At 31.3% G+C, this 27,969-nt stretch overlaps 1 protein-coding gene across 4 annotated transcripts; it reads right to left on the bottom strand.

Moving 5' to 3' along the window:
* Positions 1 to 10,532: 10,532 nt before the first annotated feature.
* On the bottom strand, positions 10,533 to 27,935 carry LOC134721389 (uncharacterized). 4 transcript variants are annotated; one of them, XM_063584360.1, is made up of 8 exons: positions 27,753 to 27,935; positions 17,398 to 18,416; positions 16,698 to 16,824; positions 15,983 to 16,148; positions 13,837 to 14,815; positions 13,449 to 13,563; positions 12,463 to 12,617; positions 10,533 to 11,713 (listed from the first exon to the last, which is right to left on the bottom strand). In XM_063584360.1, the coding sequence occupies exons 2-8, from the start codon at positions 18,348 to 18,350 to the stop codon at positions 11,608 to 11,610; spliced, it is 2,601 nt and encodes an 866-aa protein (XP_063440430.1). In that variant the 5' UTR covers positions 18,351 to 18,416; positions 27,753 to 27,935; the 3' UTR covers positions 10,533 to 11,607. The 4 variants fall into 4 exon arrangements, with proteins under 4 accessions (XP_063440430.1, XP_063440428.1, XP_063440426.1 ...); XM_063584358.1 differs by lacking the exon at positions 27,753 to 27,935 and adding an exon at positions 27,080 to 27,316; XM_063584356.1 differs by lacking the exon at positions 27,753 to 27,935 and adding an exon at positions 26,439 to 26,571.
* Between the last annotated feature and the right edge of the window lie 34 nt (positions 27,936 to 27,969).

The raw sequence follows: 27,969 nt of genomic DNA, 5'->3' as shown, positions 1-27,969 counted from the left end.
CAGAATCAGTCGACATAGCTGATGACACAGATGAAATAACATGATAATAGGCCTTGTAATATTTGGTAACTTTATTTTAATTTGCTATGATTTTTTCGACGTTTCATTTGGTATGAAAATAAACTCATTTTAGATATCAAAACAGTCATGTCGCAGTTTTTGAATTTGTTCTACAACACGCTTGCACACATTGAGTTATATATATCACTCCAATATATGAAAAGGTATCTTGTACTGATTTTAAGAAAACTCAGTGACATGTCGAATCCTTGAAAACTGAGAGGAAATTTAACTTGACTTCACATTTTGTTTCAGTTATCAACTATGCATTTCGGATACTCTTTTGAAAACTTTTATCATAAAGTATTCAAGAAGTGCTATTAGTCGAGGTCAAATATCTAGGTTATTCTGTTACTGTGTTTTTTATTAGGCTTTATAATTTGTATACCAGTAAACACGGACTACCTTCAAAAAAAGTTAAATAAAACGTTATTCTGACGTTATGTGCATATATGAAAAAGATTTTGTATGAACTAACGCATTTCTACATAATACCGTATAGCGGGTTTTTTTCGCGGGTGGAAAATTTCGCGATTTTCATTGAAAAAGGTATATGAAATATTTTGGCGGTTATTATTTTGGCGGATTAAAAACTTTAATTAATACCTTTGTATGTACACCTTTAATTTGGTGGAATTTATTTTGGCGATTGAGTTCTGTCCGCGAAAATAAGCGAAAATTTGCACCCCGCGAAAATAACCCGCTATACGGTATTACTCATATTATTTATTGAATGGATTATTTTTTTTTAGAAATATCAATGGTATTGTTTTTCCAGATGAAAATAGTATTTTTTTAGTGATGACCTTTGACCTTGATTTTCGGTATAATTGTACCAGAGTTTATATTTATGACACGTCTCCTCAAAAACAACACGATTTCAGCTTTCTAATGAGCTATTAAAATCCCATGAGATGTTTAGGTAATATAAATTTCTAAAATTGTCCTCTCCGCAGCTCCATTAAAATGTAATACAGATCGTTGATAAAAAAAAAACATAATAGAAAACTACCGCCATTAGCGTTACTTGACGAAGCCTGCTAATTGTGTACTACTTTGGGTTCATCCAATGTTACTAAAACCCTCTTCTAAAATCTCTAAAAAAAACTAATTTGCGTAAATATTAAGAAAAAGAGTCTAATGTGCGTGATTTTTCATTCGTTGTTATTGGCTTTAAATTACTGTGGATTCATTAATTTTCTATTGGTACCACTGTTACACTGTCCCCATGTTAAGAGTAGGTACATGTATTCTCTTATTTGTATATAAAAAAAAGTGTACTTGTTTGTGTAAAAACTTGTAATAATCCTATTAACTATTTTGCAATTTGAATAAAACATCTGACCCACAAATGATCATTATGTGAAAAAGATTACTTTTTGACAAATAGCTTAAAAAGTATTTTTGAAGGCTATGCATTTTATGTGTTGTAATTGATGATGTGTGCTGCCTTGAATGCATTAACTTTATTTCTTTTTCATTTATAAGCTTTCATTTTATGGTAATTTTGTTTAAATAGTCAATAAAATGGCAAAACAGAGCATTAAATTTCAATACATCTGTATCAGTAAATCGTTTAGACACCTTATGTAACGATACACCATTCATTCAACAATGAAAAACAATACCGTGCGTGATATAAAGTTACAGCAGTAATTCATGAAATGAGAACTAGATCAAGGCTTCTTCAGGGATACATATTGAAACATATAAATCATTTGTTTGATAGTAAAGGATGCTATAAATGCGTTAAATATTGTCATAATCTTAAATGAACGATATGTTCTGGTACGTTGGTGAATAATAATATATCACTGGGGTAAAGCTGATTACCGTAACTGTATTCACGGTCATCCCAAGATGTCGGACGAAAAATTATATCAATATTTGTTTTGTTTGTTTACGTGTTTCTTTATCATGTTATTTACAAAGCATACATTAGAACGATGTAAATTCATAAAAGATTAACATGGAAATTACAAATAACCACCGAGAAATGAGTATGAAACTGGAAATTTGATTCGAAAAATTCGCTAAGATGACCGTAAATCATGATTAAAATAAGAATTTTCAAGATGACCGTAACATATAACAAGGATGACCGTGATTAGTAAATAAATGACCGTGATTGGTAAATAGATGGCCGTAATTTGTGAAGGATGACCGTAACATTTAAAGGATGACCTTCAATTCTAAGAAATATCTGTATTTGTATTACCCTTTTTTGTATCAAATAGTAAATCGTGTTGGTATTAAACGTATTTATTAAACTGCATTATCTCATAGGATAAAAAAATACATAATAGTTCACCATATGTAGCCTCCAAGTACAAGTCAAAAGATTTTTTTTATTTCTGGGATTCCTATATCATAAATACATACACCTTTAAAAATGCCAATGCATGTTCACCCATTGACATTATCTTTTCAACTACCATTTCAAAATAATGTTCTTTATTTCAGATAGGTACATATTTTATCAATATACCACCTGAAAATTCACGTCATTTAATGTAGACAGCATTTTAATACACACTATATACAATCATGTTTGCCCACAAACATTTAGTTTTAGAAATAATGTTTTCGATGAAAACACTGGTCATTCTGCATATCGGTCTGTACATTTCGGAGTTGAAGTAACTAAACTTAAAATAATACAAGGAAAAGGTTAAAGGCCAAACAAAAAAACTATATCAAAAAGTCAGTGGCAATTATGTAAAAGAAGAGTGTCAAGCGGAATTAGAAAATGAACTTTATTAGGTCGTAAGCTTTTTTTGTTTTGAATTGTTTTACATTGTTATTTAGGGGGTCTTCTATAACTGACTCTGCAGTATGGTGTTTGCTCAATGTGAATGCCGTAAGGTGACCGACCTAGAGTTGTTAAATTCCGTGACATTTTGGTCTCTTATGGAGAGCTGTCTCATCGGCAATCATACCACACCTTCTTCTTTTTATATTTATAAACTATTGCCAAATATTGAAACAAAACTAAAAGAGATAGGGCGATACGATGACTTTATTTCCGTTTTGAAATCCATAAGATATGTTCCAGAAACCCTGGCATTCTGGATCACTATAAATAAACTGTTCAAGGGTAAGGGAGTTAAATTTTTAGGGGTTATAAAGCATAAGGACTATCAGCTGAAAACATACCAGTAAAACCAACTGAATGCAAAAAAAAATTTGCAGGTCCTTCGGATCCAGTGTTTTCAAGGGAATGTGTCATTTTTTGGCAGATGTTTTAAAAATTTTAATGTGCTTCCTCTGAAACCGTACACATGGGCTCGATTACTGGATATTCATATGTTTAATGAACCGGGTTTTTGTTTCTTCAACTTCTCGACGTATTGCTGTCAATCTGTATTCAAATGTTAATGTCGTTATCAATATATATTTAATTATTTACGAGAAATATGCAATTTACTATCATTATAATAAACTGAATATACGGCAAATAGTTAAAGAAATTGATTAAATATATGTATATCCGGTAATCGGGCCCCTTTTGAGACAAACTTAACAAAAAGTTATGAATACAATTATAGATATTTCTTAGAATAGACGGTCATCCTTTGAAAGTTACGGTCATACTTTATATATTACTGTCATCTTTTAACCAATTACGGTCACCCTTGTTATGAATCGCTGATCCTGTTACGGTCATCTCGATTATAATTTACGGTCATCCTAGCGATTTTTTCAAATCCAATTTCCTGTTTAATACACATTTCTGGTTGGTAATTTGTGGTTTCCGTGTGAATCTTTTTTAAATTTACATCGTACCAATGTATGCTTTGTAAAGAAAATGATATAGAAACACTTTAAAACAGACAATAGAAATACTGACCTGATTTTTCATCCGACATCTTTGGATGACCGTGAATGCAGTTTCGGTCATCAGCTTTACCCCAGTGATATATGATAATTAAGAATCAAACGATAGGGGATTTTTAAATTTCTTTGCAAAATCAAAGCATTTATAAATCATCGATGCAAATACTTTCTCTAGTGTTAAAACAATTTACTGGCTGTAAAAGTTTGGCAAGAAATTATGGCTTTTCATGACCACGGTATGCCAAATTGTTTCAAACAATAATTACATTAAACAATCAAACAGACCGTAATATAATACCGAAAAGTAATGTATAAGCACTATCTTCAAATACGCAGTTTTCTGTTCACTTATGTCACCTGTCATGATAGTCAATCAAAGAAAGTTCAGTTGACTTGCCTTATTCGGGAATTACAATCGAGACAAAGGAGGGCATGGACAGGTTGCATTGTCATTGACATTCGTGACAAAAATATTTCATAACGATCAACCAAATCATGATGTCGTCCGTATAATTCAACATTATAGATGTGTGTCCCAAAGACGCATACCAATATTTACTTTAGCTCACATTCATCATAAGTGTAAATAACTAACTCATTTTAAATAGTCCAATGGTGGGACCAATAATTCCAATACTTTACACCTTTGTTGTCAATCAATTCAAAAATATTCATATTATATCTGTTTGTCTTTGTTGCATACTGTTGTCAATATAATGGAATTCTATGAGACTGTCAAACACATTAGAAATGAAGCTAGCTATGAAACTAGAGGAGGTGTTCTGGAAAGTATCCTAAGATTCTTCATAAGACACCTCCTAAGACCAATTTCAGGATGGACTTAGAATCATCATAGGACACTCTTAAGTTGCATCTCGAAACTATATCATACGCATCTTCTATAAAGACGTCCTAAACATATCCTATGTGCGAAATCTTAAATCGTAAAAGGATTTTTTTTAATAAAACATTTATCAATGACGGAATCAATTACCCAAAATGTTTTCGAATTTTATGATAACATTTATATAATTAAATATCTTATTTCAAATGTTATTATAAAATACATGTAACATAAAAAAAGGATTGCTAATCAAACTGGAAAACAATTTGTTTTGAAATAAGAATAATATATGTTGTGTCATCGTCTAATGAAACAAGAATTTCAAAATTTAAAATTATTTACAATTTCTTTATATACGAGTTAATATCCGTTGGTGTTTATAAATAATTGTCTGAGACGTCTCTTAAAGTTAGGATGAAGATTTGATGCCTTAATTTCGAATGAAAAATACGATATATCCTTAGTTCAGAAAGCATAAAGAAAACGAATTATGACAAAGACGTGTCATATGATGGTCTCCGGACTCGTCATTGTCCTAAGATAGCTGTGAGAACATCCTCAAAGGATATTTACAACCATTTTCTTCATAAGGAAACGCCTGTTCCAAGTCAGAAATATGATAGTTTGTTTTCCATTCGTTTGATGAGTTTGAGCTTTTTTATTTGCAATTTGATGAAGAACTTTCCGTTTTGAAATTTTCTTGGAGTTCAGCATTTCTTAAGGTCTACTTTTAAATTAATATTAGAAATAACTCCCTTGTTATAAGTCGATCATAGATTGAAATGATTGCAACTATTTATGACGTCGTGTTATTTCACCTCCGAAATAGAGGTGATAGCGACATCGTCCATACTTATGTTTACTTTTAGGTCAGTGAGTAAACCCTGAACATATTTTGTCAAGGGAACCTCAAAATAATTGAAAATGTAACGCTTTTTAACCTAATAGATATATTATCTCAGCAAGAACGAACTTGAGAAAAACTTATCTGAAGTACTTTGGTTATTCTTATGATTCATTAAAATCCGTAAAGGCGATTAAATAATCGCAAGGCACTTTAATATCAAATTTTATATCCATATAAAACACAGTACCTATCACTGCACGTGCTATCTGTTACAATGTATAGAAAAGCTTGTTGTAGCATCAATATGTAATATTAAGAACTGAATGGTTATATTTTTTTTAGTTTTAAAAGCATTGATCGTGCGCTCATTTTGAATACGAATTGATTCCGCGTTTCATACAAAATGTGCTTCGGTCAAGTCTTTTACACCCCAATAAACTATTATAAAAAGAAGCTTTCAATTCTTAATTGTGTACTTACCTAAAACGTCTGAATTTTTACAAAGATATAAAATCTAAACCCTTGTCATTATGTGCATCTATAGAATAGATTGAATGCATCTAACAATAAGTTTGGAAGGAGGTCAGACAGTTGCTGCATGTTACGTAACATTCAATACTCTTTCGCCATATGCACGACAATAATGCAGTTATAACAATTAGTTTCTACTTAACTGCCCTCGGAATCGTCTTGTTCTCAATGTTTTACATGTAATATATTTCAAACAATCTAATTGTTACTGCTTATTATTATAGCTGGTAGCATTTGGAAACCGACAGAGTAGTTTCCTCGTTTATAAAAACAGTTGTATTTCTTATCCGCTCCGATTTTAGAATGTTTAACATGCCTCAAAAATAATTAGATTATATTATATCAAAATCAGTGGCAGAAATTATTCAGTCGAGATAATTCTAACGCATTTTGTGCTTATGTGAATATTAGCGAAAATTACATTTGATGTGAAGACATGTTCATATATAGGTTACCGAATCCGTGTATAAGTATCTTGTACTTGTGATCATATGAAATATCAGCAAATATGCTTACATTTTTTGTTAATCCTCTCAACTTCGACATCATAATTTCTTAATTTCAACAGCTATGACGACAGATTTGAATCTATAAATACTTGTAACTACTGAAATAGTATATTATTTAAGTATGTAAAATTGTATGTATAATACTAACAAAACTAACAGCTAAATAAGTATGTTTTATTCTTATTTAACCGGTGCGGGACAAGGTACCAACTAACAAATGTACAGATATCAATAAAATGATATAAAATGAGTGACAAAAATTTCTAACTAAAATTCAACTTGAAGAGTTCAGTTTAATACACATATGTTCTGTTTTGAGTAACTATAAACGGTGAAAAAAATAAACATAGTTATGATTGAAATTTTCATCATTACCAAAGTAAGTGTTTTAGCGTGATTTCCATGCAGACGCATCCTATTATGTTGTGTAAATTCCAAGATGCAAAAATAATAGTATTTTCCATAAAAATATAATGTTTTCAGTAGTTCAGGACCTCTTTCGTGTAAAAAGGCGCGTCGATGGTCTCCTTGTTTCTGAAGTCGTTTCCCATAACAAAAGAATTGTCGAGTGCGAAGCATAATGGATATTGCCTATGTTACTTCGTTTTATCGAGTTCCACTATTTTACAGGTTTGCTTACAAATAGGAGATAGCAAATTTTGACCGAGGCAAAAAGAATATGATGTTATTTTGACTGTTCAGGTTTTCTTTGGTTTTGATACTGTTTTAAGAATGTTCAATAAATATGCTCCCCAACATTAGAGGTTTTGGTTGTTCAAGGTACATGTTTCTTATGCACTAAATCGGAATCGTATATTGCACATAAGACAACAAACACTTGGGATACTAGTAAACATATCAAAGTTCTCTTTGTTCATCCTTTTCTTTAAAGCACTCTCATGAAGACTTACATGGACATTTGCCCCGATGTCCTTCGCTAAGTGTTCGACACAATGTCAATTTCGTTGACCAATTGCCATCAATGACGGTAATAGGTATATCAAACACATTTAATTATAATAACTGAGTGATAAGGTATACGTCAATTGGACATTATCCGAACGATTCTTATGACAAATTAGAGATCCAAATGTATTGAAAATGCTATGTAAGTACATTATAAGGATCTTTCGGAGTGTTTTGTATATTGTATATAAGTTCATTTTCACTCGTACACTGTTAACTCAATATTCGCTTGTATCTTAATGATTGAATCTAGCGTACATAATATGTCAATTACAATGCTAGTTGCATAGCTTTATGTCATAAGGAATGCAATCAAACTTATCTTTGCCAATCTACTATTGAGTTGTAGGGAATCCAAAGGTCTTTGATAAAGGATATATCGATAAGGGTCACAGCGTCAAATAAGTTATTCAGTAAGTTTAACCAAACTTTTGATGCTAATTTAGTATTTGTACAAACATTACACGTAGTTATCTGTTCTTCTATAAAATATAAATGGATTTGATCAATATAACAGATGATATAAGTAAACGTAAAAATATACATTAATTTGCAAACAAACTTAAACAAGAGACACACTATAAAATCCTGCTACGGAATCATTGTTGTCTAACTATGTTTATCGAAATCTATTCTTTAACTTATTCCGATGGTTATTGTCATCAAGCGAACAAGTACAAGTCGATGTCATAACACTTCAATTTCATCTATGTGCTTGTATGGAGTCACAGTTATAATATTAACATGTACATTATGCTTAGTACTAAGTTTACTTTACATCAGTTGGGTCGATGCCACTGCTGGTGGACTTTTCGTCTCTTAGTTTATCACCAGCCAAGAAGTCAGCACTTTGGTGTTGACATGATTATCAGATTTATGGTCATTTTTATAAATTTCCTGTTAACAAAAGTATGAATTTTTCAAAAAACTTAGGATGCTTGGCTTTATAACTATTTCAATCTGATCGCCACAGGTTCAACCCACCATTTTTATCTTTAAAATTGGCCTGTACCAAGTCATGAAAATGGCCATTGTTATATCATACTGTGAAAGTACTTTTATTCGTGGGGTACCAATTTTCGTGGTTTTCGAGGATGACTTTATCCACGAATTTAAGTGTCCAACGAAATAAAATGTTTATGGCCTAATTAAGACCTTTGGTGGTCTTTAATCTGTTGATCACTTTATCATGGGTTAATTATTGTTATAACTACGATTTACACGGGTCAATGTTTACTTTGCAATTTCCTTCAATCCATACTATTTGTAACCTTCGTTTCTAAAGGCTTTATCTACGGATTTAAAAACACACGAACATGTAAATATAGCTCAAACCACGAAAATTGATACCCACGAATTAAAGTACTTTCACTTTCAACGTTGTGTTTCCGTTGTGTCGTTTGTTTTCTCTTATATTTGAGTAAGAATTCACATTACTATAAGACGTGTCACGGTATTGTTCTATCCCAAATTCATATATTTGGTTTTGGTGTTATATTTGTTATTTTCATCGGATTTTGTCTAACGCTTAGTCCGTTTCTGTGTGTGTTACATTTTAATGTTGTGTCGTAGTTCTCCTTTTATATTTAATGCGTTTCCCTCAGTTTTAGTTTGTTACCCCAATTTTGTTTTTGTCACTAGATTTACGAGTTTTGAACAGCGGTATACTACTGTTGCCTTTATTTATGAGTCACATGTAAATGCATATTTTGATACAAACTATTGTGATGAGTGTTGGAAAAAATACATGAAGGCTTGGTTGTTGTTGGACATGGAAGTGAACACAAAACAACCAGTACTGATATCGGTACAGGTCTTCTATCATGTTTTATAATAAAAATAAATATGTAATGAAAATAAGTTTAAAGGATTTTAACAACATTTCTAAACAACCAGACTGTTTTTTAAAGATTTTTTGTAATGTTAATTTCTCTCATATTATGAGTTATAGAATAACTGTATTTGGTATGTGCGTACATTGTCCGTCAGACACTTGACATTAAGTGCATTTCATGGATCAGTGAACAAGGTTAAGTTTTTGTGATCAACTTCATATCCCAGATATTATAAGCAACAGATCTTGTATATTCGGTATACGGAAGGACTGTATATGTCCAACTGGCAGGTGTTATCTGACCTTGACCTCATTTTCATGATTCAATAGTCAAAGTAAAGTTTTTGAATTTTAGTCTTTTCTTCTAATACTATATGCAATGTGTCAACTATATTTGGTGTATGGAAATATTTTAATATGTATATGTCAGTCTCGCAGGTTTTATTTCACTATAACCTCATTTTCACAGTTCATTGCTCAGTGTTAAGTTTTGTGTTTTAGTCTGTTTTTCTAAAACTATAAGCTATGTGTGTTGTATTGAGGGCTTGTCAGCTGTGCATGTCGGCCTAGCATGGTTCGTCTGATCTTGACCTCATTTCATGGTCCATTGATCAATTTTAAGTTTTCTTGGTTGAGTCTGCTTCTTAGAAACTATAAGCAATAGGTAATCTTTATTTAGTGTATTGAATGATTAAAAGGTAATTTTCATTTAGTTTTTATTTCTTGTTCGGTTTTTATGACCTTGACCTTTATCTCCTTTTCTTGGATCATATGATAGTTGTAGTAAAGCTTTATATTTAGGACTATCCACATAATAGCAATTATTAGTAAAGAAGTCGATGCATGTCAGAGTTTGCAAATCTTGTTTTTATTAAGCTGTATTTTAACAGAGTTAAAATTTGAATAAATGATAACAAATCTGGTAGTGTATTCAATTTTCTAATTGATGTTTTTTAATTGTCAAATTTTTTTGATTACAGGTAAAAGGTAATGAAGTTGATGCTTATGTGACGTTGTAATTTGAAATATGTATTTTTTTTCTTCAAATCAATCTCCAAACCCTTTAATCTGCAGATCATAGAAATGAAATAAGAAGAAACAAAATTGAGTGTACGTGTTTAATCATTTAGATAAAAACTTGAAGATAATAGAAAAATATATATATATTCTCCAAATATTGGAATTCTCCTCTCATCTCGATATTTGTTTATATACCTTACAGTATAGACATCGATTATCACTTGTATGTTATATTATTTAACCAAAAGTGCATTCTCATGTTTAATTAATCAATTGATATGAATTTATAATTGATATCAACTGCTAATATGTTCATGCAATGATTTATTTTAACATAATAAAACAATGTGAGACAATTAGAAATCCGAAAAATGGGACCATCGGGAATAAACCCTGGAATGATGTTCGATTTCTGACAATAATAATTCAATTAATACAAATCTTAACATGCGATAAGTTGACATTTGAAAAGTCCAGTTGCCATTAGGAAGATATTGGTCAAAACTGGAAACGATAACAAAAACACCCAACTTTTTCTCATTCCAATAAATTAAATTTACAAAAATGAGATTCATAAAAATGGATTTCAAGTCAATGTAAAAAATATAAATATAAAATTTAAAAATAAGTAATTCAATAATACAACAACATAGCACTGTTACAGTCACGTTCTCTCTTGATTAATACAGTTTGCTGTAATAATACTACTTGGATGGATTTCATATATTCAATGTGTTATGATAACATAATTGATTCAGAGTTGTCTTTATAAGACCCTATCAGTCTCCATTTGAGTTACAGGTATATGATCGTTGATTCATCAACCAAAAAGGCATGAATTCATCAATTTTATGTTCGAAGAATTCGCTATGACTGAAAACGTTTTTTGTTCTACTAAGTAGATGAACAAGTGATTATACTTCTATAATGTACACAATCCAATATCAATTGCAGAAATTAAGAATGATGATGCATTGATTACTTCAAAAAAACTAACTTGAATCAATCTTCATAAATTGTCAAAATTGATTTTGAATCAGATGATAAATGCACATTAGTAGATACAACAGTTTGCATCTCCTCTTCATATACATTATAAATGAAAAATGTTCTCGTGTATATCTTTTGTAACGGATGATACATATATGAGTTTTACTGTTTATCTTGACATCATTAATGCCACAAGCATCCCTATTAATACTGAAAAGTAATTCACAGCAACTGCACTGGCGCCTCCTTGTACTCGACATACTAGGGAATCAAACCTACAAAGAGTAAGAGAAGTTTAGAACTTGTTTTTTTATGAAAAGTTTTCTATGCACTGTTTTTTGTCTATTGATCGTTTTTCGTTTTTGCCATGGCATTGTTCAATCCCCCCCTTTTTTTTAGCTGATCATTCGCCTCTCTTCAACTAATTTTATTGTTAATTTTTGAAATAATGCTTTTCATCAAAGGCATGTCACATCGTTTTTGGTGTCTGATGGTAGTGCGTCTATTTCAAATTGATCATTTTGCAAGCTAAGACCACTGCTAGCAAATAAATCGAAATTGTTCAGTCTAATTAAAAGTAAAATCACTGAAATTCAGAACTCCGATGAAATTAAAAACCGAAAGTCCCTCAGCAATTGCAAATTCAAAAGCTCAAACACATCAAACAAAGGGATAAAAATGTATGAAATGTATTTTTCCATTCATAAACCTTTAATAGAAATGTCATATTCATTTGATATGCATCATATATAGTTCAACAACAGTTTAGTTTTGTTTAATACTCTTCTTAATGCAAACTTAACTGAATATTTAATACAAGACGCGAGAACAAATAATACCAACATTGAACATAGATGCCTACTTAAGTAAACAAATGTTACTACTATTCCGACAAAGAAAATCTAACAAAGTCATTGAACAAGCTTTTACAAATGAAAAAAAAAATGAAAAAAATAATAAGGACAAGACTGTATAAAAAGACTATGCTTTAATTCATTTATCAATTTATTTTAAAATGACTTACCGACTGAACAGTCCCTTGACTTTCTTTTCATATTCCAGCTCGACTAAACTTCCTTCTATAAAGTTCTTTCCATCAGCAAACTGGTACTCGTATCCTTGTTTACAATCACATCGGTATGCTCCTCGTGAGTATTTATACCCAGGAATCATTTTACACTGGAAATAAAGTAAATATTAATGAAGATACTTCAAAGGAAGATAAAAAGTGGTGCTACTTGAGGAGATTTTTGTATATCGTATACAAAACGAAGGAGATGAAATGAGTTAGATACGGAATGGAAAAGATACAATTTGTATTACCAAAGTGGAAATCACAAATCAAATGTAGAACTAAAGGGACATATAGTTACAAAAGATACTAAAAGTCTTAAAAATAACGATAGTGACATCCGCTGAAACGTTACACAAAAGAGTAGAGAATGATATGAAAGATGGTGATTTTGTGTCCTTCAATAACATGAGTATTTCAAATCAATGGGCATGTTTTTTTTTTTAAATATGAATTATTAAATTCTCATTGTCAAAATGATTTGTTTCAGAAGGGAATTCAAACGTTTTGCTCCAAATGAAAAATTAGAGTAAAAAGCATACAAAATTGTATCATCTATGTGGATTTTTTTTTAAGATATCATATCCCTGTATGTTATTTCACTTGTGATATCGAAATATTTTCTAAATTTCAAAGTCTGAAAAATTATACCACCACAAAAGATGAAAACTTGGTACCTAAGTAATGATAACGCTTTGATCCTGACAGTGTCTCTGTATATCTACCGATCGATCAATGAATGTGTATTACTAATCTGTATATGAAACTTCTTGTCTATTTCCCATTTACTTTGCAAATAGTGATATTTCTAATTATGTCTTGCTTCGTGAATTATCTTCATCAGTGATGCCCCACTGGACGTCAAGCAACCAACAATCAATCAATCGATTATCAGTAATGCTCGGGACCTTAGAGTGTGTAGATGATTAACAACTTACCTTAGTAGACTTATGACATCTTGCTGTATTTTTGAATGCATTAGCAACACTAAATGCCATTGGACATTGGTTTATTTCCAAATTATCAAGAGGTACATCGACAGTTACAACTCCTCTAAAAAAAATTAAGGAAGACATATAATTATTTCTGTGTTCATAACTATTTGAGAACTTTTAAAAATATGCACTTATGAAATTGCAAAAAAAGTACAAGCTATTTAAAATAAAATGGTTATATACATGTTATTTAAATAAATTGTTGATCGTGGTAAAAAATTATGATATCAAATTGTTTAGATATGTTTTTTCATACATTTCGTCGTTCATTTGAAACTAACATTATCTAGAACTTGGCAAAAAAACCAATGCCATTGTATTTTATACTTACGCGAATTTGTTTTTCTTTGCAACATAGTCTCTTCTGAAGAAAGGAATACTGTATGTCATCACCCACTTATCTGTCATTCCATCGCACTTAAACTTAGGATGAGACCAAAGACCATCTTCATATTTAGGAGCATAGTATCCTATTGGGTAATATTCAAATTTTATTGAGCTGGTCCCTTTTGCGTCTGAGCGAACCAGTTGATTCATTTTATGTTTCTTGAGTTTAGCTGTATTAGTTTCCCAGCTCTGTTTGATATTCTGGTACCAGTCTTCAAATATATATTTTCTTGGTAAACCTGCCATATCTATAGCCTTAGCAACGCCTCGGTCTTTAAAGGCATAAGGACCAAAAAGTTCTTTAGGAGTTCCATCCTGGTTTTCAAAGATGTATGGTTCGAAGAAAATGCCACTTGATAAAATTCTGTGATCTCCCATTACGTTAGCTAAGACTTCTCCAAATAAGTGATCCTGATGAAGTCTACCACCTCCTCTTAGATTACCAAAGTTATCAGTTATCTGAACAGTTTCTAGGAAAATTGATAGAAAATGCGATAGTCTCAGGGCCGTTGCTCCTTGGTATTTAAATTGATTTTCAACGTCAAAAGCAGCGTCTCCTGGCAGATTGAGAGAACTTGCAGGGACACTCTTGCAATTGTCTTTGTTTATACTGACTTTCTGTCTGAAAATCCTGATCATTCTATCAAAGCGCATTTGATCAAATTCTGATCTATCTCCGTAATCCGTGGTTCTCTTTCTTCTCTTTTTCTTCTCCTTTTTCCTCTGATTCTGTTCAAACTCAACCTTGGTAGTTTCCTTTACAGTTTCTCTTTCAACTTTTCCATGTTTTTCACTTCCATAGTGTATGAAATCCGTTTCATTTATTGACAGAAGTGACCTCTTCTTACGAGTATTGATATTAGCCACTCCAAATTCAACTGTGACGTCAGCATTTTGGTCAACAATGGGAAGAACGCGGTAATCTATGAAAAAATAAAAAAAATAAAGCATAAAATTCATTGGCTCGAGTGTAAAACACACTATATTATTAATTGTAGTTCTGTTAATTTTGGAATTCATTGTTTTGACAAAGACATACCGTAAAAATATAGTATAAATGTATTTATGTGAATTGAATATATTAAATAGGAAAATAATTCACGTACAGGGAGTATAGCGTCGTGTATTCATTTGGGGGTTAACATCTATCGTTTTCGTACTGTGACTGGAATGGCTGCTTTTTTAATTATAAATTTGACTTTATTTCTACTGAAGCGCGTATGCTCATTTGAACTAAAAACACAGAGCAATCCGTTCTGATAGAATTGCTAAAATATAATACAAATACATGTTCTTGAAGAACTCTGACAACCAATTTAGGTCAGATTGGTTGAAATACGTTTTAAAAATACCTTAGATAAATGTGGATATAGCAATATATGGTGGTCACAAGGAAATTTTAATTCTAAGTGGTTGTGTATTAGTTTAAAACAAAAGTTATTTGATCAGTTTCAACAGAAATGGAGGGCTGATATTGACTGTTCATCAAAAGGTTTGGCCTACAAATTGTATAAACAAAGTTTTGAATTTGAGGAATATCTGAATATTTTAAGCGATAAAGATAGAATAACATATTGTAGATTTCGAACGGGTAAGCATAAGTTACCCATCGAAACTGGTAAATGGAATAAGATTGAGCGAAACCTTAGATATTGTAACTTATGTCATTGTAACGAGATTGGTGATGAATTTCATTATACTTTGCAGTGTAGTTCTTTGGCAAATTTTCGAGCACAATATTTGGATTCTTTTTTCTTGCACAGATGTAACATACTAAAATTTGAAAAACTATTACAGTTAAAAATTAAAAATAAGTGAAAAAGCTGTGCAAATTTATCAGGGTTATAACTTTTCAAGTGAGTCTTCTTGGTTAATCACCACTCTTCGCTACTAGACTGTTTCTTTTATTTTATTTCATATTTTCATCTCATCTTGTCATGTGTGTTTGTGTTATGTTATATAACTTTTGATGAACTTCTTTGTACCATTGTAACTTTATGGTGTTTGAGAAATAAAGAATCTTGATAGAACATGATAAAATCTAAGTGTTCAATTAACGCATTTCCAATAAAACACAATTTTAAACTTACGGTCGCCACGTATGCAATTAAAACTGTTTGCCCGTTCCTCATTGGTTGACATTTCTATCAGTTTTCCATCGTATGGTCCTTGGATATCCATAGGATATACGTATTTACCCTTACAGTGACAGATGTATCCTCCACGCCCATATCCTTTACCGCTTTTAGCTTTGCACTAAAAAAATTTTAGAAGAAATAAGTAAATATTAAACAATAAAAGATCGGTATAGTCCATCATTATAAACAGGAATCTCCATGTGAGAATAAAATCATGTATTATTACTGTTACAGTGCATGCTTTTATGGTTTGTTTTACTTATGTGACAAATGGTCCAGAAATGTCTTTCGTTTGTACATGTGCATTTGGTGTGGTTCTAAACAACGGCTACAATCGTTAGTATTTATTTGTTCCATCCTCAGTTCTATCCATGTCGAATTTCGTAGATATGAAACATGTGTTAAGATCAATAATAAGTTCTGATTTGAAATCAATTTATTGGCTACATTACATACGCATCTAACACCATATTTTTCTTGACTATTCTCAATACGTTTCAAGCATTTATTCATATCAACAACTACAAAGACATTAACAATGAAACGAAAATCGAATAACGTTTAAAAAAGGGTCGTTATGGTTCTAAGTCATGACATGGTCAGCGACACTTTTGTGTTTTGTATTACATAAACTTTTTCTATCTGTCCCAATTAAGAAATAACTTACTCCAGTGTGATCTTTACACCTTGCTACTCCTGCAAGGTAGCTTGGTCCCGGATTTCCAGCGCTGACTCCACATGGGTTAAAGTCAATTTTCAAAAAATCCGTATCCATCGTTATCACTCCAACAAACCTAAAAAAAGCAAATACTTTCTTAGAACGGATAAAGTAATTGTGTCAATTGTAATATTCAGTGAAAGAAAAATATTCATGAGCCCTTGATATAAATATGAGAAATTAACTCTAAATGTTTAATTGAATCTTGAATAAACACAGCTCAGTCAAAATTTTTTTTTTTAAGGGAGGTCTTACTAGCGCTTATATCGGTGGTACAAAATCAAAACGATTCCTACCTTTCTTCTTTTAATCATTGGACAACATGTATATTGTGAATGTTAATCAGAAATCATTATGATATTCAAATATTGATAACCTTAACTACAAACAAAATGAATTTGACCTTTGCTAAGATGCGTTTAAAAATACCATCTACAGTATGTTTAAAAATTGACATTTCTAACTTTAGAATCTTATCATGCATGAAGTAAGAAATTGAGCTGTGCTCCATCATGTGTCAATCAAAATTTAGCAGAAGAACAATAAACCAACACATATAAAACCCGTACGCACTTTCAGTTATAATAGATATTGAAGTTTAAATGGTATTTTTAAACGCTGAGTATTTTGATGGATGACGTGTACTTACCTCTGTCGTCTCATGTGTGTATAATTTGAATATCTTGGAAAGAAATCAACGATTGGAGCTACGGCGCTTACTTTCCATGTGTCAGATTTTCCACAATCAAAATATGGTACTGTAAATCTGACTGGCATTTTCCCAATGTCTTTTTCGCTCTGACTAGGTAGATTTGGACCAAAAAAATTGAAAACATCAAAATCTTCTTTGATGAATTTTCCCGTTACGTTTGAATATCGAATTCCTACGCTATATGTAAATTTATTAGATTTGTCTTCCTGTCCATCTAGATCCGGTAACCAAAAGTCATACCAAGGGTTCATCTTATATCCGTCATGGGTATAATTTTTATTGTTTCCTGCTCCTATATCTTGGCATTGAACAACTCGTCTGTTAGGTTCTCGAATAAAGTTTCCTTGTGCAAAAGTATTGTCTTTCCGCCAGCCTTTTACACCGAACAATGGAATAGTTTTATTAAAATCCAAATTTGTCAACCAATTCGGATAATAGACATCTTGGTCAAAAATGATGGATGATCCGTTTATGGCATATGGATTAGCATTGATATCTGCCGTTACTGACATATAGAGATAATGAAGATTAGGTTGTATAGAGTAGTCTTCGGTACTATTCATTCGTTGTAATATATAACTCATGAAGAATGCCCTATTAAGAGCCATATTATGCATATGTACTAGCACAGATCTATTTGAATAGAAAACTTTACTGAGAAGCTCGTTTGCCTTCGGAATTTGTGTAACAATATCATCCCTCATCATCATATCAGCTTTCGATCTTGGTGCACAGTTGTGTCCCTTTATAGCATTGATGTATTTTCCTACAACTTCATCAAATCTATCCCTCTGAAGCCAAGTAAACTTTCCTCCAGCTTCCATTCCACTTAAACACACTAGGATAATAAAGCAAGGCGCAACAATGGTGTATAATTGAAATTTTGCCATTGTCTAGTCTTTTTGATTGTCAAGTCTTTTGGTTTGGCTACCAACACATTAAAATATTAAATCGTCCTGAAAAGGAAATTGTAATTTTCAGTTTGAATTTAAAGGATATTTTTTAAAAGTTCACGGTTTCCTGTTTGTTTGATTTTTTTGTGTGTGAATTATAAGACACTTTTATTATTGGAAGTAGTTACATCTGAAAATGAAACGTCATCTGATGTACCGTTACACACTGCATGTAAGTTGGCATTAAAGATACGCCACTTTTGTTTGTTACGTATTATAAACATAATCAAGGAGATGTAGTATGATTGCAGACAACTATCCACCACAGTTCAAATGAAGTCGATGTAAGCAATTATAAACCTATGACCTTCAACAACGAGAAAAATCAATACCGTGGCACTATTTAAACAAAATGAAAGCATTAAGCAACAAAACAGAATTCACCTCTACAAGATAACATAATATTAAACTTATGTTTCATAAAACACACAACTCACATTATTTGAGAAGTCTTGAAATCTATGGCCGATGTGAGCCTCTTTTTTTTGCATTTTGATTTTGTAATAATTATTATTATAGTGTCAAAAAATGAGTTTTAGAAGTGGCAGTATAGCCCCAAAAAAACAGATGCGCAAGTTTGCTAATTAAGAAGATATGGTGTATTAATAATAAAATACAATGGGATGATTGTCGTTGATTTCTTAGTGCTAGAAAAAAAAAAAAAAATTTATGTTACATTGTTAATTAGAAAATCCTGGTATTAGACAAAACCGTGGAAATGTTGGGTAGGCGGACAACAGGACTTGTGGATAAAATGGGTACCAGTTTTTTTCTTCAACTCTTACTTTTTGTATCCTAGATCCTTGAAACTTCACAGGAATATTGCACATATCAAAACATGTGCAACTTGTATTACAGAATTGCTTCAGGAATTTTTATTATTATAACAAACTTAAAAACTAAGTCATTTTCGCAACATTTATGAAACAGGGTACAATTTTTGGTTAATTAACTCTTCCCACAGGTCCCCGAAACTTCACAGGAAGATTGCATATTTATAATTGTGCACCTGATTTTATGAAATATTCTCAAGAACTTTTGAGAATTTGTTTATTCCTATATTCAAATGTTTCGTATAGATAATGATTCAATGTTTAAGAAACGGCCATTTGAGTCTATGGTATCGGCCGTTCATAATCTGAGAAATCTATAGCTCTAAGTAGCAGAAAATGTCTCCTCCAAGAGTGTACATATCTATCCCTGGTTGTGATTGAAAAATCTCCACCAAAAGTGAAAAATATTGGCAGTCTGACATTTTTTAAGTACAGCTGTTCTCATCTACAGGTCAATGAACGTATACGGCCTTTAACACCTTCTTTGTGTTATCAGTCTAGTTTATTTCACACAATGAAGCATGAATTAGCTATTCGTGACTTCATCTGAAATATGAAACCAAGTATGCTATGATTGTGGACACAAAAGCCTTTTATTACAAATATGAAAATCATACAATGGGTTTACCTTACATATAAACATAGCCTATCATTTAGAAAAAATCGTTTAAAAAATCAAAACAACACTTTATAATTTCAATGCTTCAGAAACGCTTTTCTTGATTCATCTTTAACGGGTTTGCTCAAAGCAGAACATTTGATGGCCAAAAATGTGAAAGAACCATAACAGTTAAAGAACTATATGACCAAAAAAGAACTCTAATCTTGCATTTCGGCATTCGGTTCTTGTATATCAAAATGTTACCGCTGTCTGAAATAGGTGGCAATGTCTAAAATAGGTGGCAATTATGGTGTAACTAAAAATAACCACGATATACATGTGACACAAGGTGAAAATACAGATATTTTTTTTATCTAAATTTGCCGTGATAATTTTTTTTTAGAGTATTTTAAATTTAGGAACATATCTTCCTCATGGATTTGGCTATAATTTATGTCCTTTTTTGGTTTGATCCTCTCTTTTATACATTTGTATTAAATTTTGAATATTTAATTTGTTTTGCCTCGAGCATCACTTAAGAGACATTAATTGTTGTAAAGCCCATCTGGTGCATTAAAATTGGTACCGTTTATGATAATTAAGTTGCCTGCAATGAAAAATGGACAAGCACATGTCTTCGGATAATTTCAAAATAAGACATAAAACTTGAGCTTCTACGGCACTTGGTATCTGGTGGAGAGTTGTCTCATTTTGGCAATCATACTACATCTTCTTACTTTCATATTGGGTATTTCTGTATTCTTTAGTGTATATTCGTTTAATACATAACAATTGGTTTTTTTCGTACACCGACAAACACTCTATGTTAATTGAAAAATTGTAGCAGAAAACAGACTGGGGCGCTTGCAGCAAATTCTTTTTACTGAATATCTGAATAACTGAAATTGTGTGAATCTTTTCAGTTGATACATGTTAAAAGCACACATATAATTACCTCTGAAATGACACATTTTCTGCAAACATTTTGTTGTTGAAAATTAAATTAAATGTTTTGAAAATCAAATATAAAAGGCCTTGTAGAAGTGGTTTCAAATTTAAGAGGGGGTTAAAATGATATTTTGATACTTTTCTTTGAAGTGTTGGGTTACTTTTTTCATAATTCAAGTGGTTGTCAATTTCATTCAATCATCTTGTATTTATTCTCTACGTGATATGCATGCATCTAGTTATGAAAATCCTGCTGAGAAAACCTAATAAATCAGTGGGTTTCCGCATGAAAAAGTGCAGCTAAATATTTAAGACATTTGATCAAAAACTTTCATGCAATTTTAAATGTGTTTTGAATCTAATTTTAAACCATTTACCAAGGATTACAAGTTGTAATTTAGATATGTATGAGAAATAAAATGTAATACTTATGATCATCAATAACTAATTATTTTTTTTTCTTTGCGTATAAATTTCCTTTTTGTAGATAGAAGGATAACAACGACCAAGAGTGTAGGCGATATGGTATTATGTTGGAAAAAAAGTGCATAATTTATGTAACACCATAATCTAAAAATACCTGGTAAATGTTTTAATATACAGGAGTTTACCAAGCGCAAAATGAAAAATAAACCTAATGCATTTGAAATAGGAAAGTTGAACAAGTTTATAATTAAAAAAACCTTGAATGACAAAGTGAAATAAATACGACATAATAATATGATAGAATGAACTACGCAACAAGTAAAAACTGGAAAATTGGTGTTACTGTCTCATTTGGTTATTACTGATGTAGTTTGAGTATAAAAAGTACTATATCAAAAATAAAGATACGAAATTTCAGTGAACTTGGCTGATTTCTTAAATCTTTTGTAAATCTTAATACAAATAAAGTTTAAATTTTACAATGATATCAATTACGCCCCTCTAACGAATGTGATTTTTACGACTCAAAGTAAACCAGACTTATGAAATCCACTCCGAATTCCGGTATATTACATTACAATGTTAATCCTGGTACCTTTGATAACTATTAATATGAGCATGCAATATTTCAAAATATAAATAACTTTTTAATAACGAGTTAGGCTATTGAATATAGTGATTAAACCGTAATACCACCTTTTCTTTGGAAACAAAAACTAATTTGACTAACTACGTATTTGAAAAGGAGATTTTAACCAACATGATTCTTTCTGTGAATTTGGATTTTGGAGTTTCTATTTCAGTTTAAGTTCAAATGACCAGTTAAAAGGCATCACTTCCTTTGCAGCTCGTAACTTTATCGAAGATAGAAACAAAAAAACATTTTAAAAAAGTTAATCCTGGTTTTTTTCCCATTTTTTTCGGATGATGTACTTGATGACACAGCTGTAATTTATCTTTTTTACTTTAATTTGATCATTTTTTTTGTCGTGTGTGAAGAAGGCAAATCGTATAAGCATTAACTCGTTTGCTTACTTGAGTTTTCTTAAAAGGGATAATCTTTTGTGTCGTTTGTATTCAAAAGGTCATTTAAAACTAAACAGCGTAAAATCACACTGACCATTCGCACGTAGAACATGGTAGCCTCCAAGGTCAAATGAATGTGTTCAAAGCGGCGTTTTACGTTTCCGCAAATTGGCATTACTTTTCCGCGAAAAAAAGATGACGTTTCCGAAAAAAAAAGTTTACGTTTCCGCAAATAAATATCTTACTTTTCCGCCAAAAATGTAACTATTTCGGAAAAAATAAATTATTACTTTCCCACGAATATTTAAGGAATACCTATTGATCGAAAGCAAAGCTATAATACAAAATAAATATGTATTAAGTTAAAGGTCATCATAACATGTAAGTAAAATACATCATTAAAATTTATGAAAACGTATGTTCAAAAATATCTTGATATGAGTTCATAAGTCAGTTCTGGCAGAATATTTGTAGCCAACACGTCGTACAGAGTCCATAGTAGCACATTCATCGTTTACAAATTTTGTATTTTGTTCAGGAAGGAAGTCCATCTTCTCCTTTTCATATTTCCGAACGGGTGCTTTAACAGTTAGAGTTCTCATCTTTTTTCCTCGGGGTCAGGGGTGATGCCCAAATGGTTGGTGGAAATCTCAATTGCCATCTATATAAAATTCCAATATGTAATCGGCAGACCGCATGCATTTATCGTCAGATGGAGCATCGGCAATTAATTCAACAAAGCATTCATCAATCATGTCAGTTGGCAAGTAAGCGAAACCAAAGATTTCTCAATGAAGTTTAACTCATCCTTACCCGAGTCAGTAGTTTTATCTAGTAAATTGTAGCTATACTGAAATCAGAACATTTTCTTATTAAAAAGAAAAAAAATATAATTTATCATATATGTTCATTCAAATCTTTATAATTTACCAGGTAAATTTGCGGAAAAGTAATAAATACAAATTGCGGAAACGTATATTTTGAATTTGCGGAAACGTAGTATTGGGACTTTGAAAAATTAGCGGAAATGCAATACGCCCGTTCAAAGATCAGTCCCAATCAGTAAAACAACGTGTTGAACTAACGGATTCAGATTTGAATAAAATAGTTGTTTTTTTTTAAACACAGACAGAAACACATGTGTGTGCACTACTATACGACAGTCACATTTAGTTGTGACCACAGAAACACATGTGTGTGCACTACTATACGACAGTCACATTTAGTTGTGACCAGAGAAACACATGTGTGTGCACTACTATACGACAGTCACACTTAGTTGTGACCACAGATACACATGTGTGTGCACTACTATACGACAGTCACATTTAGTTGTGACCACAGAAACACATGTGTGTGCACTACTATACGACAGTCCCATTTAGTTGTGACCACAGAAACACATGTATGTGCACTACTATACGACAGTCACATTTAGTTGTGACCACAGAAACACATGTGTGTGCACTACTATACGACAGTCACATTTAGTTGTGACCAGAGAAACACATGTGTGTGCACTACTATACGACAGTCACATTTAGTTGTGACCACAGAAACACATGTGTGTGCACTACTATACGACAGTCCCATTTAGTTGTGACCACAGAAACACATGTATGTGCACTACTATACGACAGTCACATTTAGTTGTGACCACAGAAACACATGTGTGTGCACTACTATACGACAGTCACATTTAGTTGTGACCACAGAAACACATGTGTGTGCACTACTATACGACAGTCACATTTAGTTGTGACCACAAAAACACATGTGTGTGCACTACCACATTTAGTTGTGACCATTGTAAGACCAACTTTCAACACTTTATGACTTCTGAGTATGAATATAAGAAAGATGTGTAATATGTTTCAAAAAGGCACCAACCAACCAAACAACACAACAAAAAAGAGGTCTAGAGGTCTACACATATAAAATCATCTTATAAACTACCGACGATTTCTATCCAATTAGTTTATAATTTCGATAAATAAACTGCCGCATTCAGGACTTTTTCGAATTTCTTTTATCACTTAAAAAAGATACAAATGATATCAATATATATGCATCTATATCTTATTTATATGTTGTTTTAATATTATTATTGCTTGTATTTGGATCACGCCTCTATTCTGCTCTTTCCAATAAAATACTGAATTGAATATTCTTTGAAGGTGATGACTAATTTTTCTTTTCAACTTGATAATTAGTTTGTTTCTCATGTGTGAAGAAGAAAAACGAAAACGTATATGCATTCGCTCGTATGCTTATATGAGTTTTCTTAAAAGAGATAATTGCAAGTTCACTGTGTCTCTCTGTTATTTTGTTATAGGTCTTTATATGTCATATAATGTCATTTGTGATTTAAATTGATCCCTTTATAGCTTTTATTTATATTGTTAATATCTGAGACTACTATAACACATAGTAGTCTCAGATAATATTGACATTTAAACTCGAATTAGGGATTAATTTCATAACATTTTTTCGAATGATGAACTAAATGATACAGTTGTAAATACGTTTTCAAAATTTTAAAATTAATACAATGCTTATTTGCCAAATGACCTTCGAATGTTTGTAACTAATTTATTTACATACTTAAATAACACTTTGAATAGCCTATAAGATCAATATCTCTTTTGTATCGTTTGTATTCACAAGGTCGTTAAAACCAAACAGCGTAAAATTACTGACCATTCGCACGTAGGACATGGTGGCCTCCAACTTGACCAAGATCAAATTGATTTGCTCAAAGATATCAGTCCCAATCAGTAAAACAACATGTTCAACTAACAAATTTAGATTTGAAGCATGATAAAAAAATCATTCATGGTAAAATTGTAATAAATGCACGGAGCAATACAAGTTTGATCGAAATATCATTGCTACTTTATAAAGCAATTAGGAAAGGATTTTCTAGTCCGTTTGCCACATAACATGTCTGAAATGGTTATGTAATGTAAACAATGTTATTGCTAAATATCTTATTGTTATAAAAGGTGAAAGCCCTTTCAAGTAAAAGACTACTTATTCAAATGGTCTGGGATATATTTATTTCGCCATTTACTCGATATTTAATATGTTTCTTTGTTGTTAGTGTAATCCCCTTGTTATTACAAAAGTCATACCATGTGCAAGATGTTGTCATTATGCATTTTGAAAAAAAAACTTAAATTAAAAAAAGTCAACCATTGGTAACTCACTTCAACGATATAAGTATGAGAAACAAGAGGAAGGGTAAACAATATGCGTATGAGAAAAAAGGGGGGGATTAAGACAAACTTTTAGTAAGAAAAAAATCTATTGAGAACATAATGAAAAGTGAATATACACTTTATAAATTTTGTAAGTTCAAAATGGTTCCTGAATTTGACTTCATCAGGAACGTTTATTCAAAAGCAACACATATTTAGAGCAAAGGAAGGATAAATAATTGAATACTAAGTTTTGGAGATCGCCTTAGTTATGACCGAAAACTACCACTAAGGTCCAGCTAACGTCAACCTTTCCAGGGGGAGTTACAACCTTACTCTCGTTTTAATCATTTCTAAATGCATAAACGGAGAATATGTGTAAGTGTTACTTTTTCCTCACAAATTGAAATTGTTTTCTCGAGCGGCATATTTACTACGATTGAACAAAATATGAAAATTTTCTAATCATGAGTTTTTGGTTTTTACTTTAACAATTAAAACAAGTTTACGCTTATTATTTACAAACTATAGGTAATTCTTTCGTTTGGATAATATTTTGCCGCATTACTTCTAACCGTTAACATAAGCAGCACTTAAGGCATTCTTCTCTTGCAAGGTATATGCAGATGAAAACATAAGAAGTTTTCTTTCGTCCTGATTAGTTTTTGTATAAATATACCATTTCTAAAGACAACGTTGAACATGATTTTTTTTAAATATTGTAAAACGTATATTTTAAAAGATAAAGCTTTCTTAATAAACATGTTTCCAAACCTTTGATTTCCTCAAATAATGGCTACCATACTTGTTCCTCCGTTTTCATTGGTGGACACAAAAATGTCTACGCTGCAACTTGATAGCATTGCCATTTTTTTTCAGAAGTGAAAAACTATTTATCAAAAAATATATCGGAAAATATCACTAGAATTTGAAATTTGTTATTAGAAAAATGATGAAAAAATATTTTAAGATATATAATTTTAAAACTAACCTTTGTCTGGATTTTGTCTGATTGGCGTGTTTTTAAAATAGGTCAAGATTTTCAGACTATGTCCACATAATTAAAATAAAATAACGATTTAAACTTTTATATAGCATGCTAGGAATTGTCATTGTTTGCTCTGGAGGTGTCAACTGTTATGTCATCGGTTTTAATTTCTTTAAAGTTAATTGAATGACGCCTTGGACTTGATAAATCATAATTTAATTATTAAGAAACATATTTTTTAACATTAATATAAGATTAGTTAATTAAATCATTTGGTAGGAAAAGTGCATCAGATGTCAATTAAACAATGTTAACCTGTCATGTGAATCTCGTAAATATTAAAGATCAGTGGTCATATATTTATTTTTTATTTATTTTTACCTATAATTTTTTTGAATTAAATTCTTATTTTTTTATTAACATGCATCGTAACAAAAAAAAAGCGGTATAGGTACTTTACAAGAACATTATCGTAAAATTACAACAACGTTGATTTTTTTATACTTTGAAACCCTTGGCACACATTTTTTTCGTTTTCCCCCTCTCATTTCATTTTTTTTCTTTCTTTCATTTCATTTTTCATTCCTTTTAATTTAATTTTCATCTTTAATCATTTATCTTAATTTATATAGTAAAAATCTTACCTGATCTTCATTTTTTTTAAACATTGTTATACTCCATATGTATTAAAAAGAAAAAATCCAATAAAACAATAAGTATATCATTTCCTTGTGTACAAAAAAATTTAATCCTGATCCACAGCGGTATAACAATGTATTACAAGGTAGAGGTGCTTTAGTGATCCGTAGCGGCGAGTCTCCACTATACACCCGACAGTCACCGTAATTGGACACGACCTTTTGTACTGAAACATTTAAACCCAACTATAGACACGACCTTTTGTACTAAAAAAATTAAAAACCAACCATATTGAATGAAGTCACAATTACGTGATTTATTTATGTAAGATATTTTGGCAATAGCTTTTGCAAAACACATTGCATAAACATCTATGATAGATATGCATGGGCTATTTTGTACGTAATGAAAAAAATACCTCTTGGTTCTTTTTTTTCTCAAAGACCATTTAAATGATTTATTCTTTTATTATTCTATGGTCGGTATGTTAATTTTCATTGTCTTTTACTATGTTATTGGAAATCTACGCTTGCAAATTCGCACCTCCGTACAACAAATTGAATCTGAACCCGAATCTGTATATTTGAACACCTATGCAGCGCAGTTATCCGTTCACATAAGCTCATCACATATATTCAGCAACTATCGACCTTAACAGTAAAACAAGAACATTTATACCATCTATTAAAACCATATAGATTCTTAAGTTGTCTTCAGCAATTTCAGCCCAAATGTTCAGTTCTTCTGTATGACTGTCAAATAATAATTCATATAGAGAGTTGTTTCAGCTTCTTAATTAGAAAAATATCGCTTTTTACAGTTGCACAATATACATGTTTACAGAAATATTTTTCGTAATCTTCCTCTCTGAACTGGGATAAACATGTAATTACAA

This window comes from Mytilus trossulus, chromosome 6 (assembly GCF_036588685.1).
Source record: "Mytilus trossulus isolate FHL-02 chromosome 6, PNRI_Mtr1.1.1.hap1, whole genome shotgun sequence".
NCBI classification, from domain to species: Eukaryota; Metazoa; Mollusca; class Bivalvia; order Mytilida; family Mytilidae; genus Mytilus; species Mytilus trossulus.
Note: the sequence above shows the minus strand (reverse complement) of the source record. Positions and strands in the feature narration are given on the sequence as shown.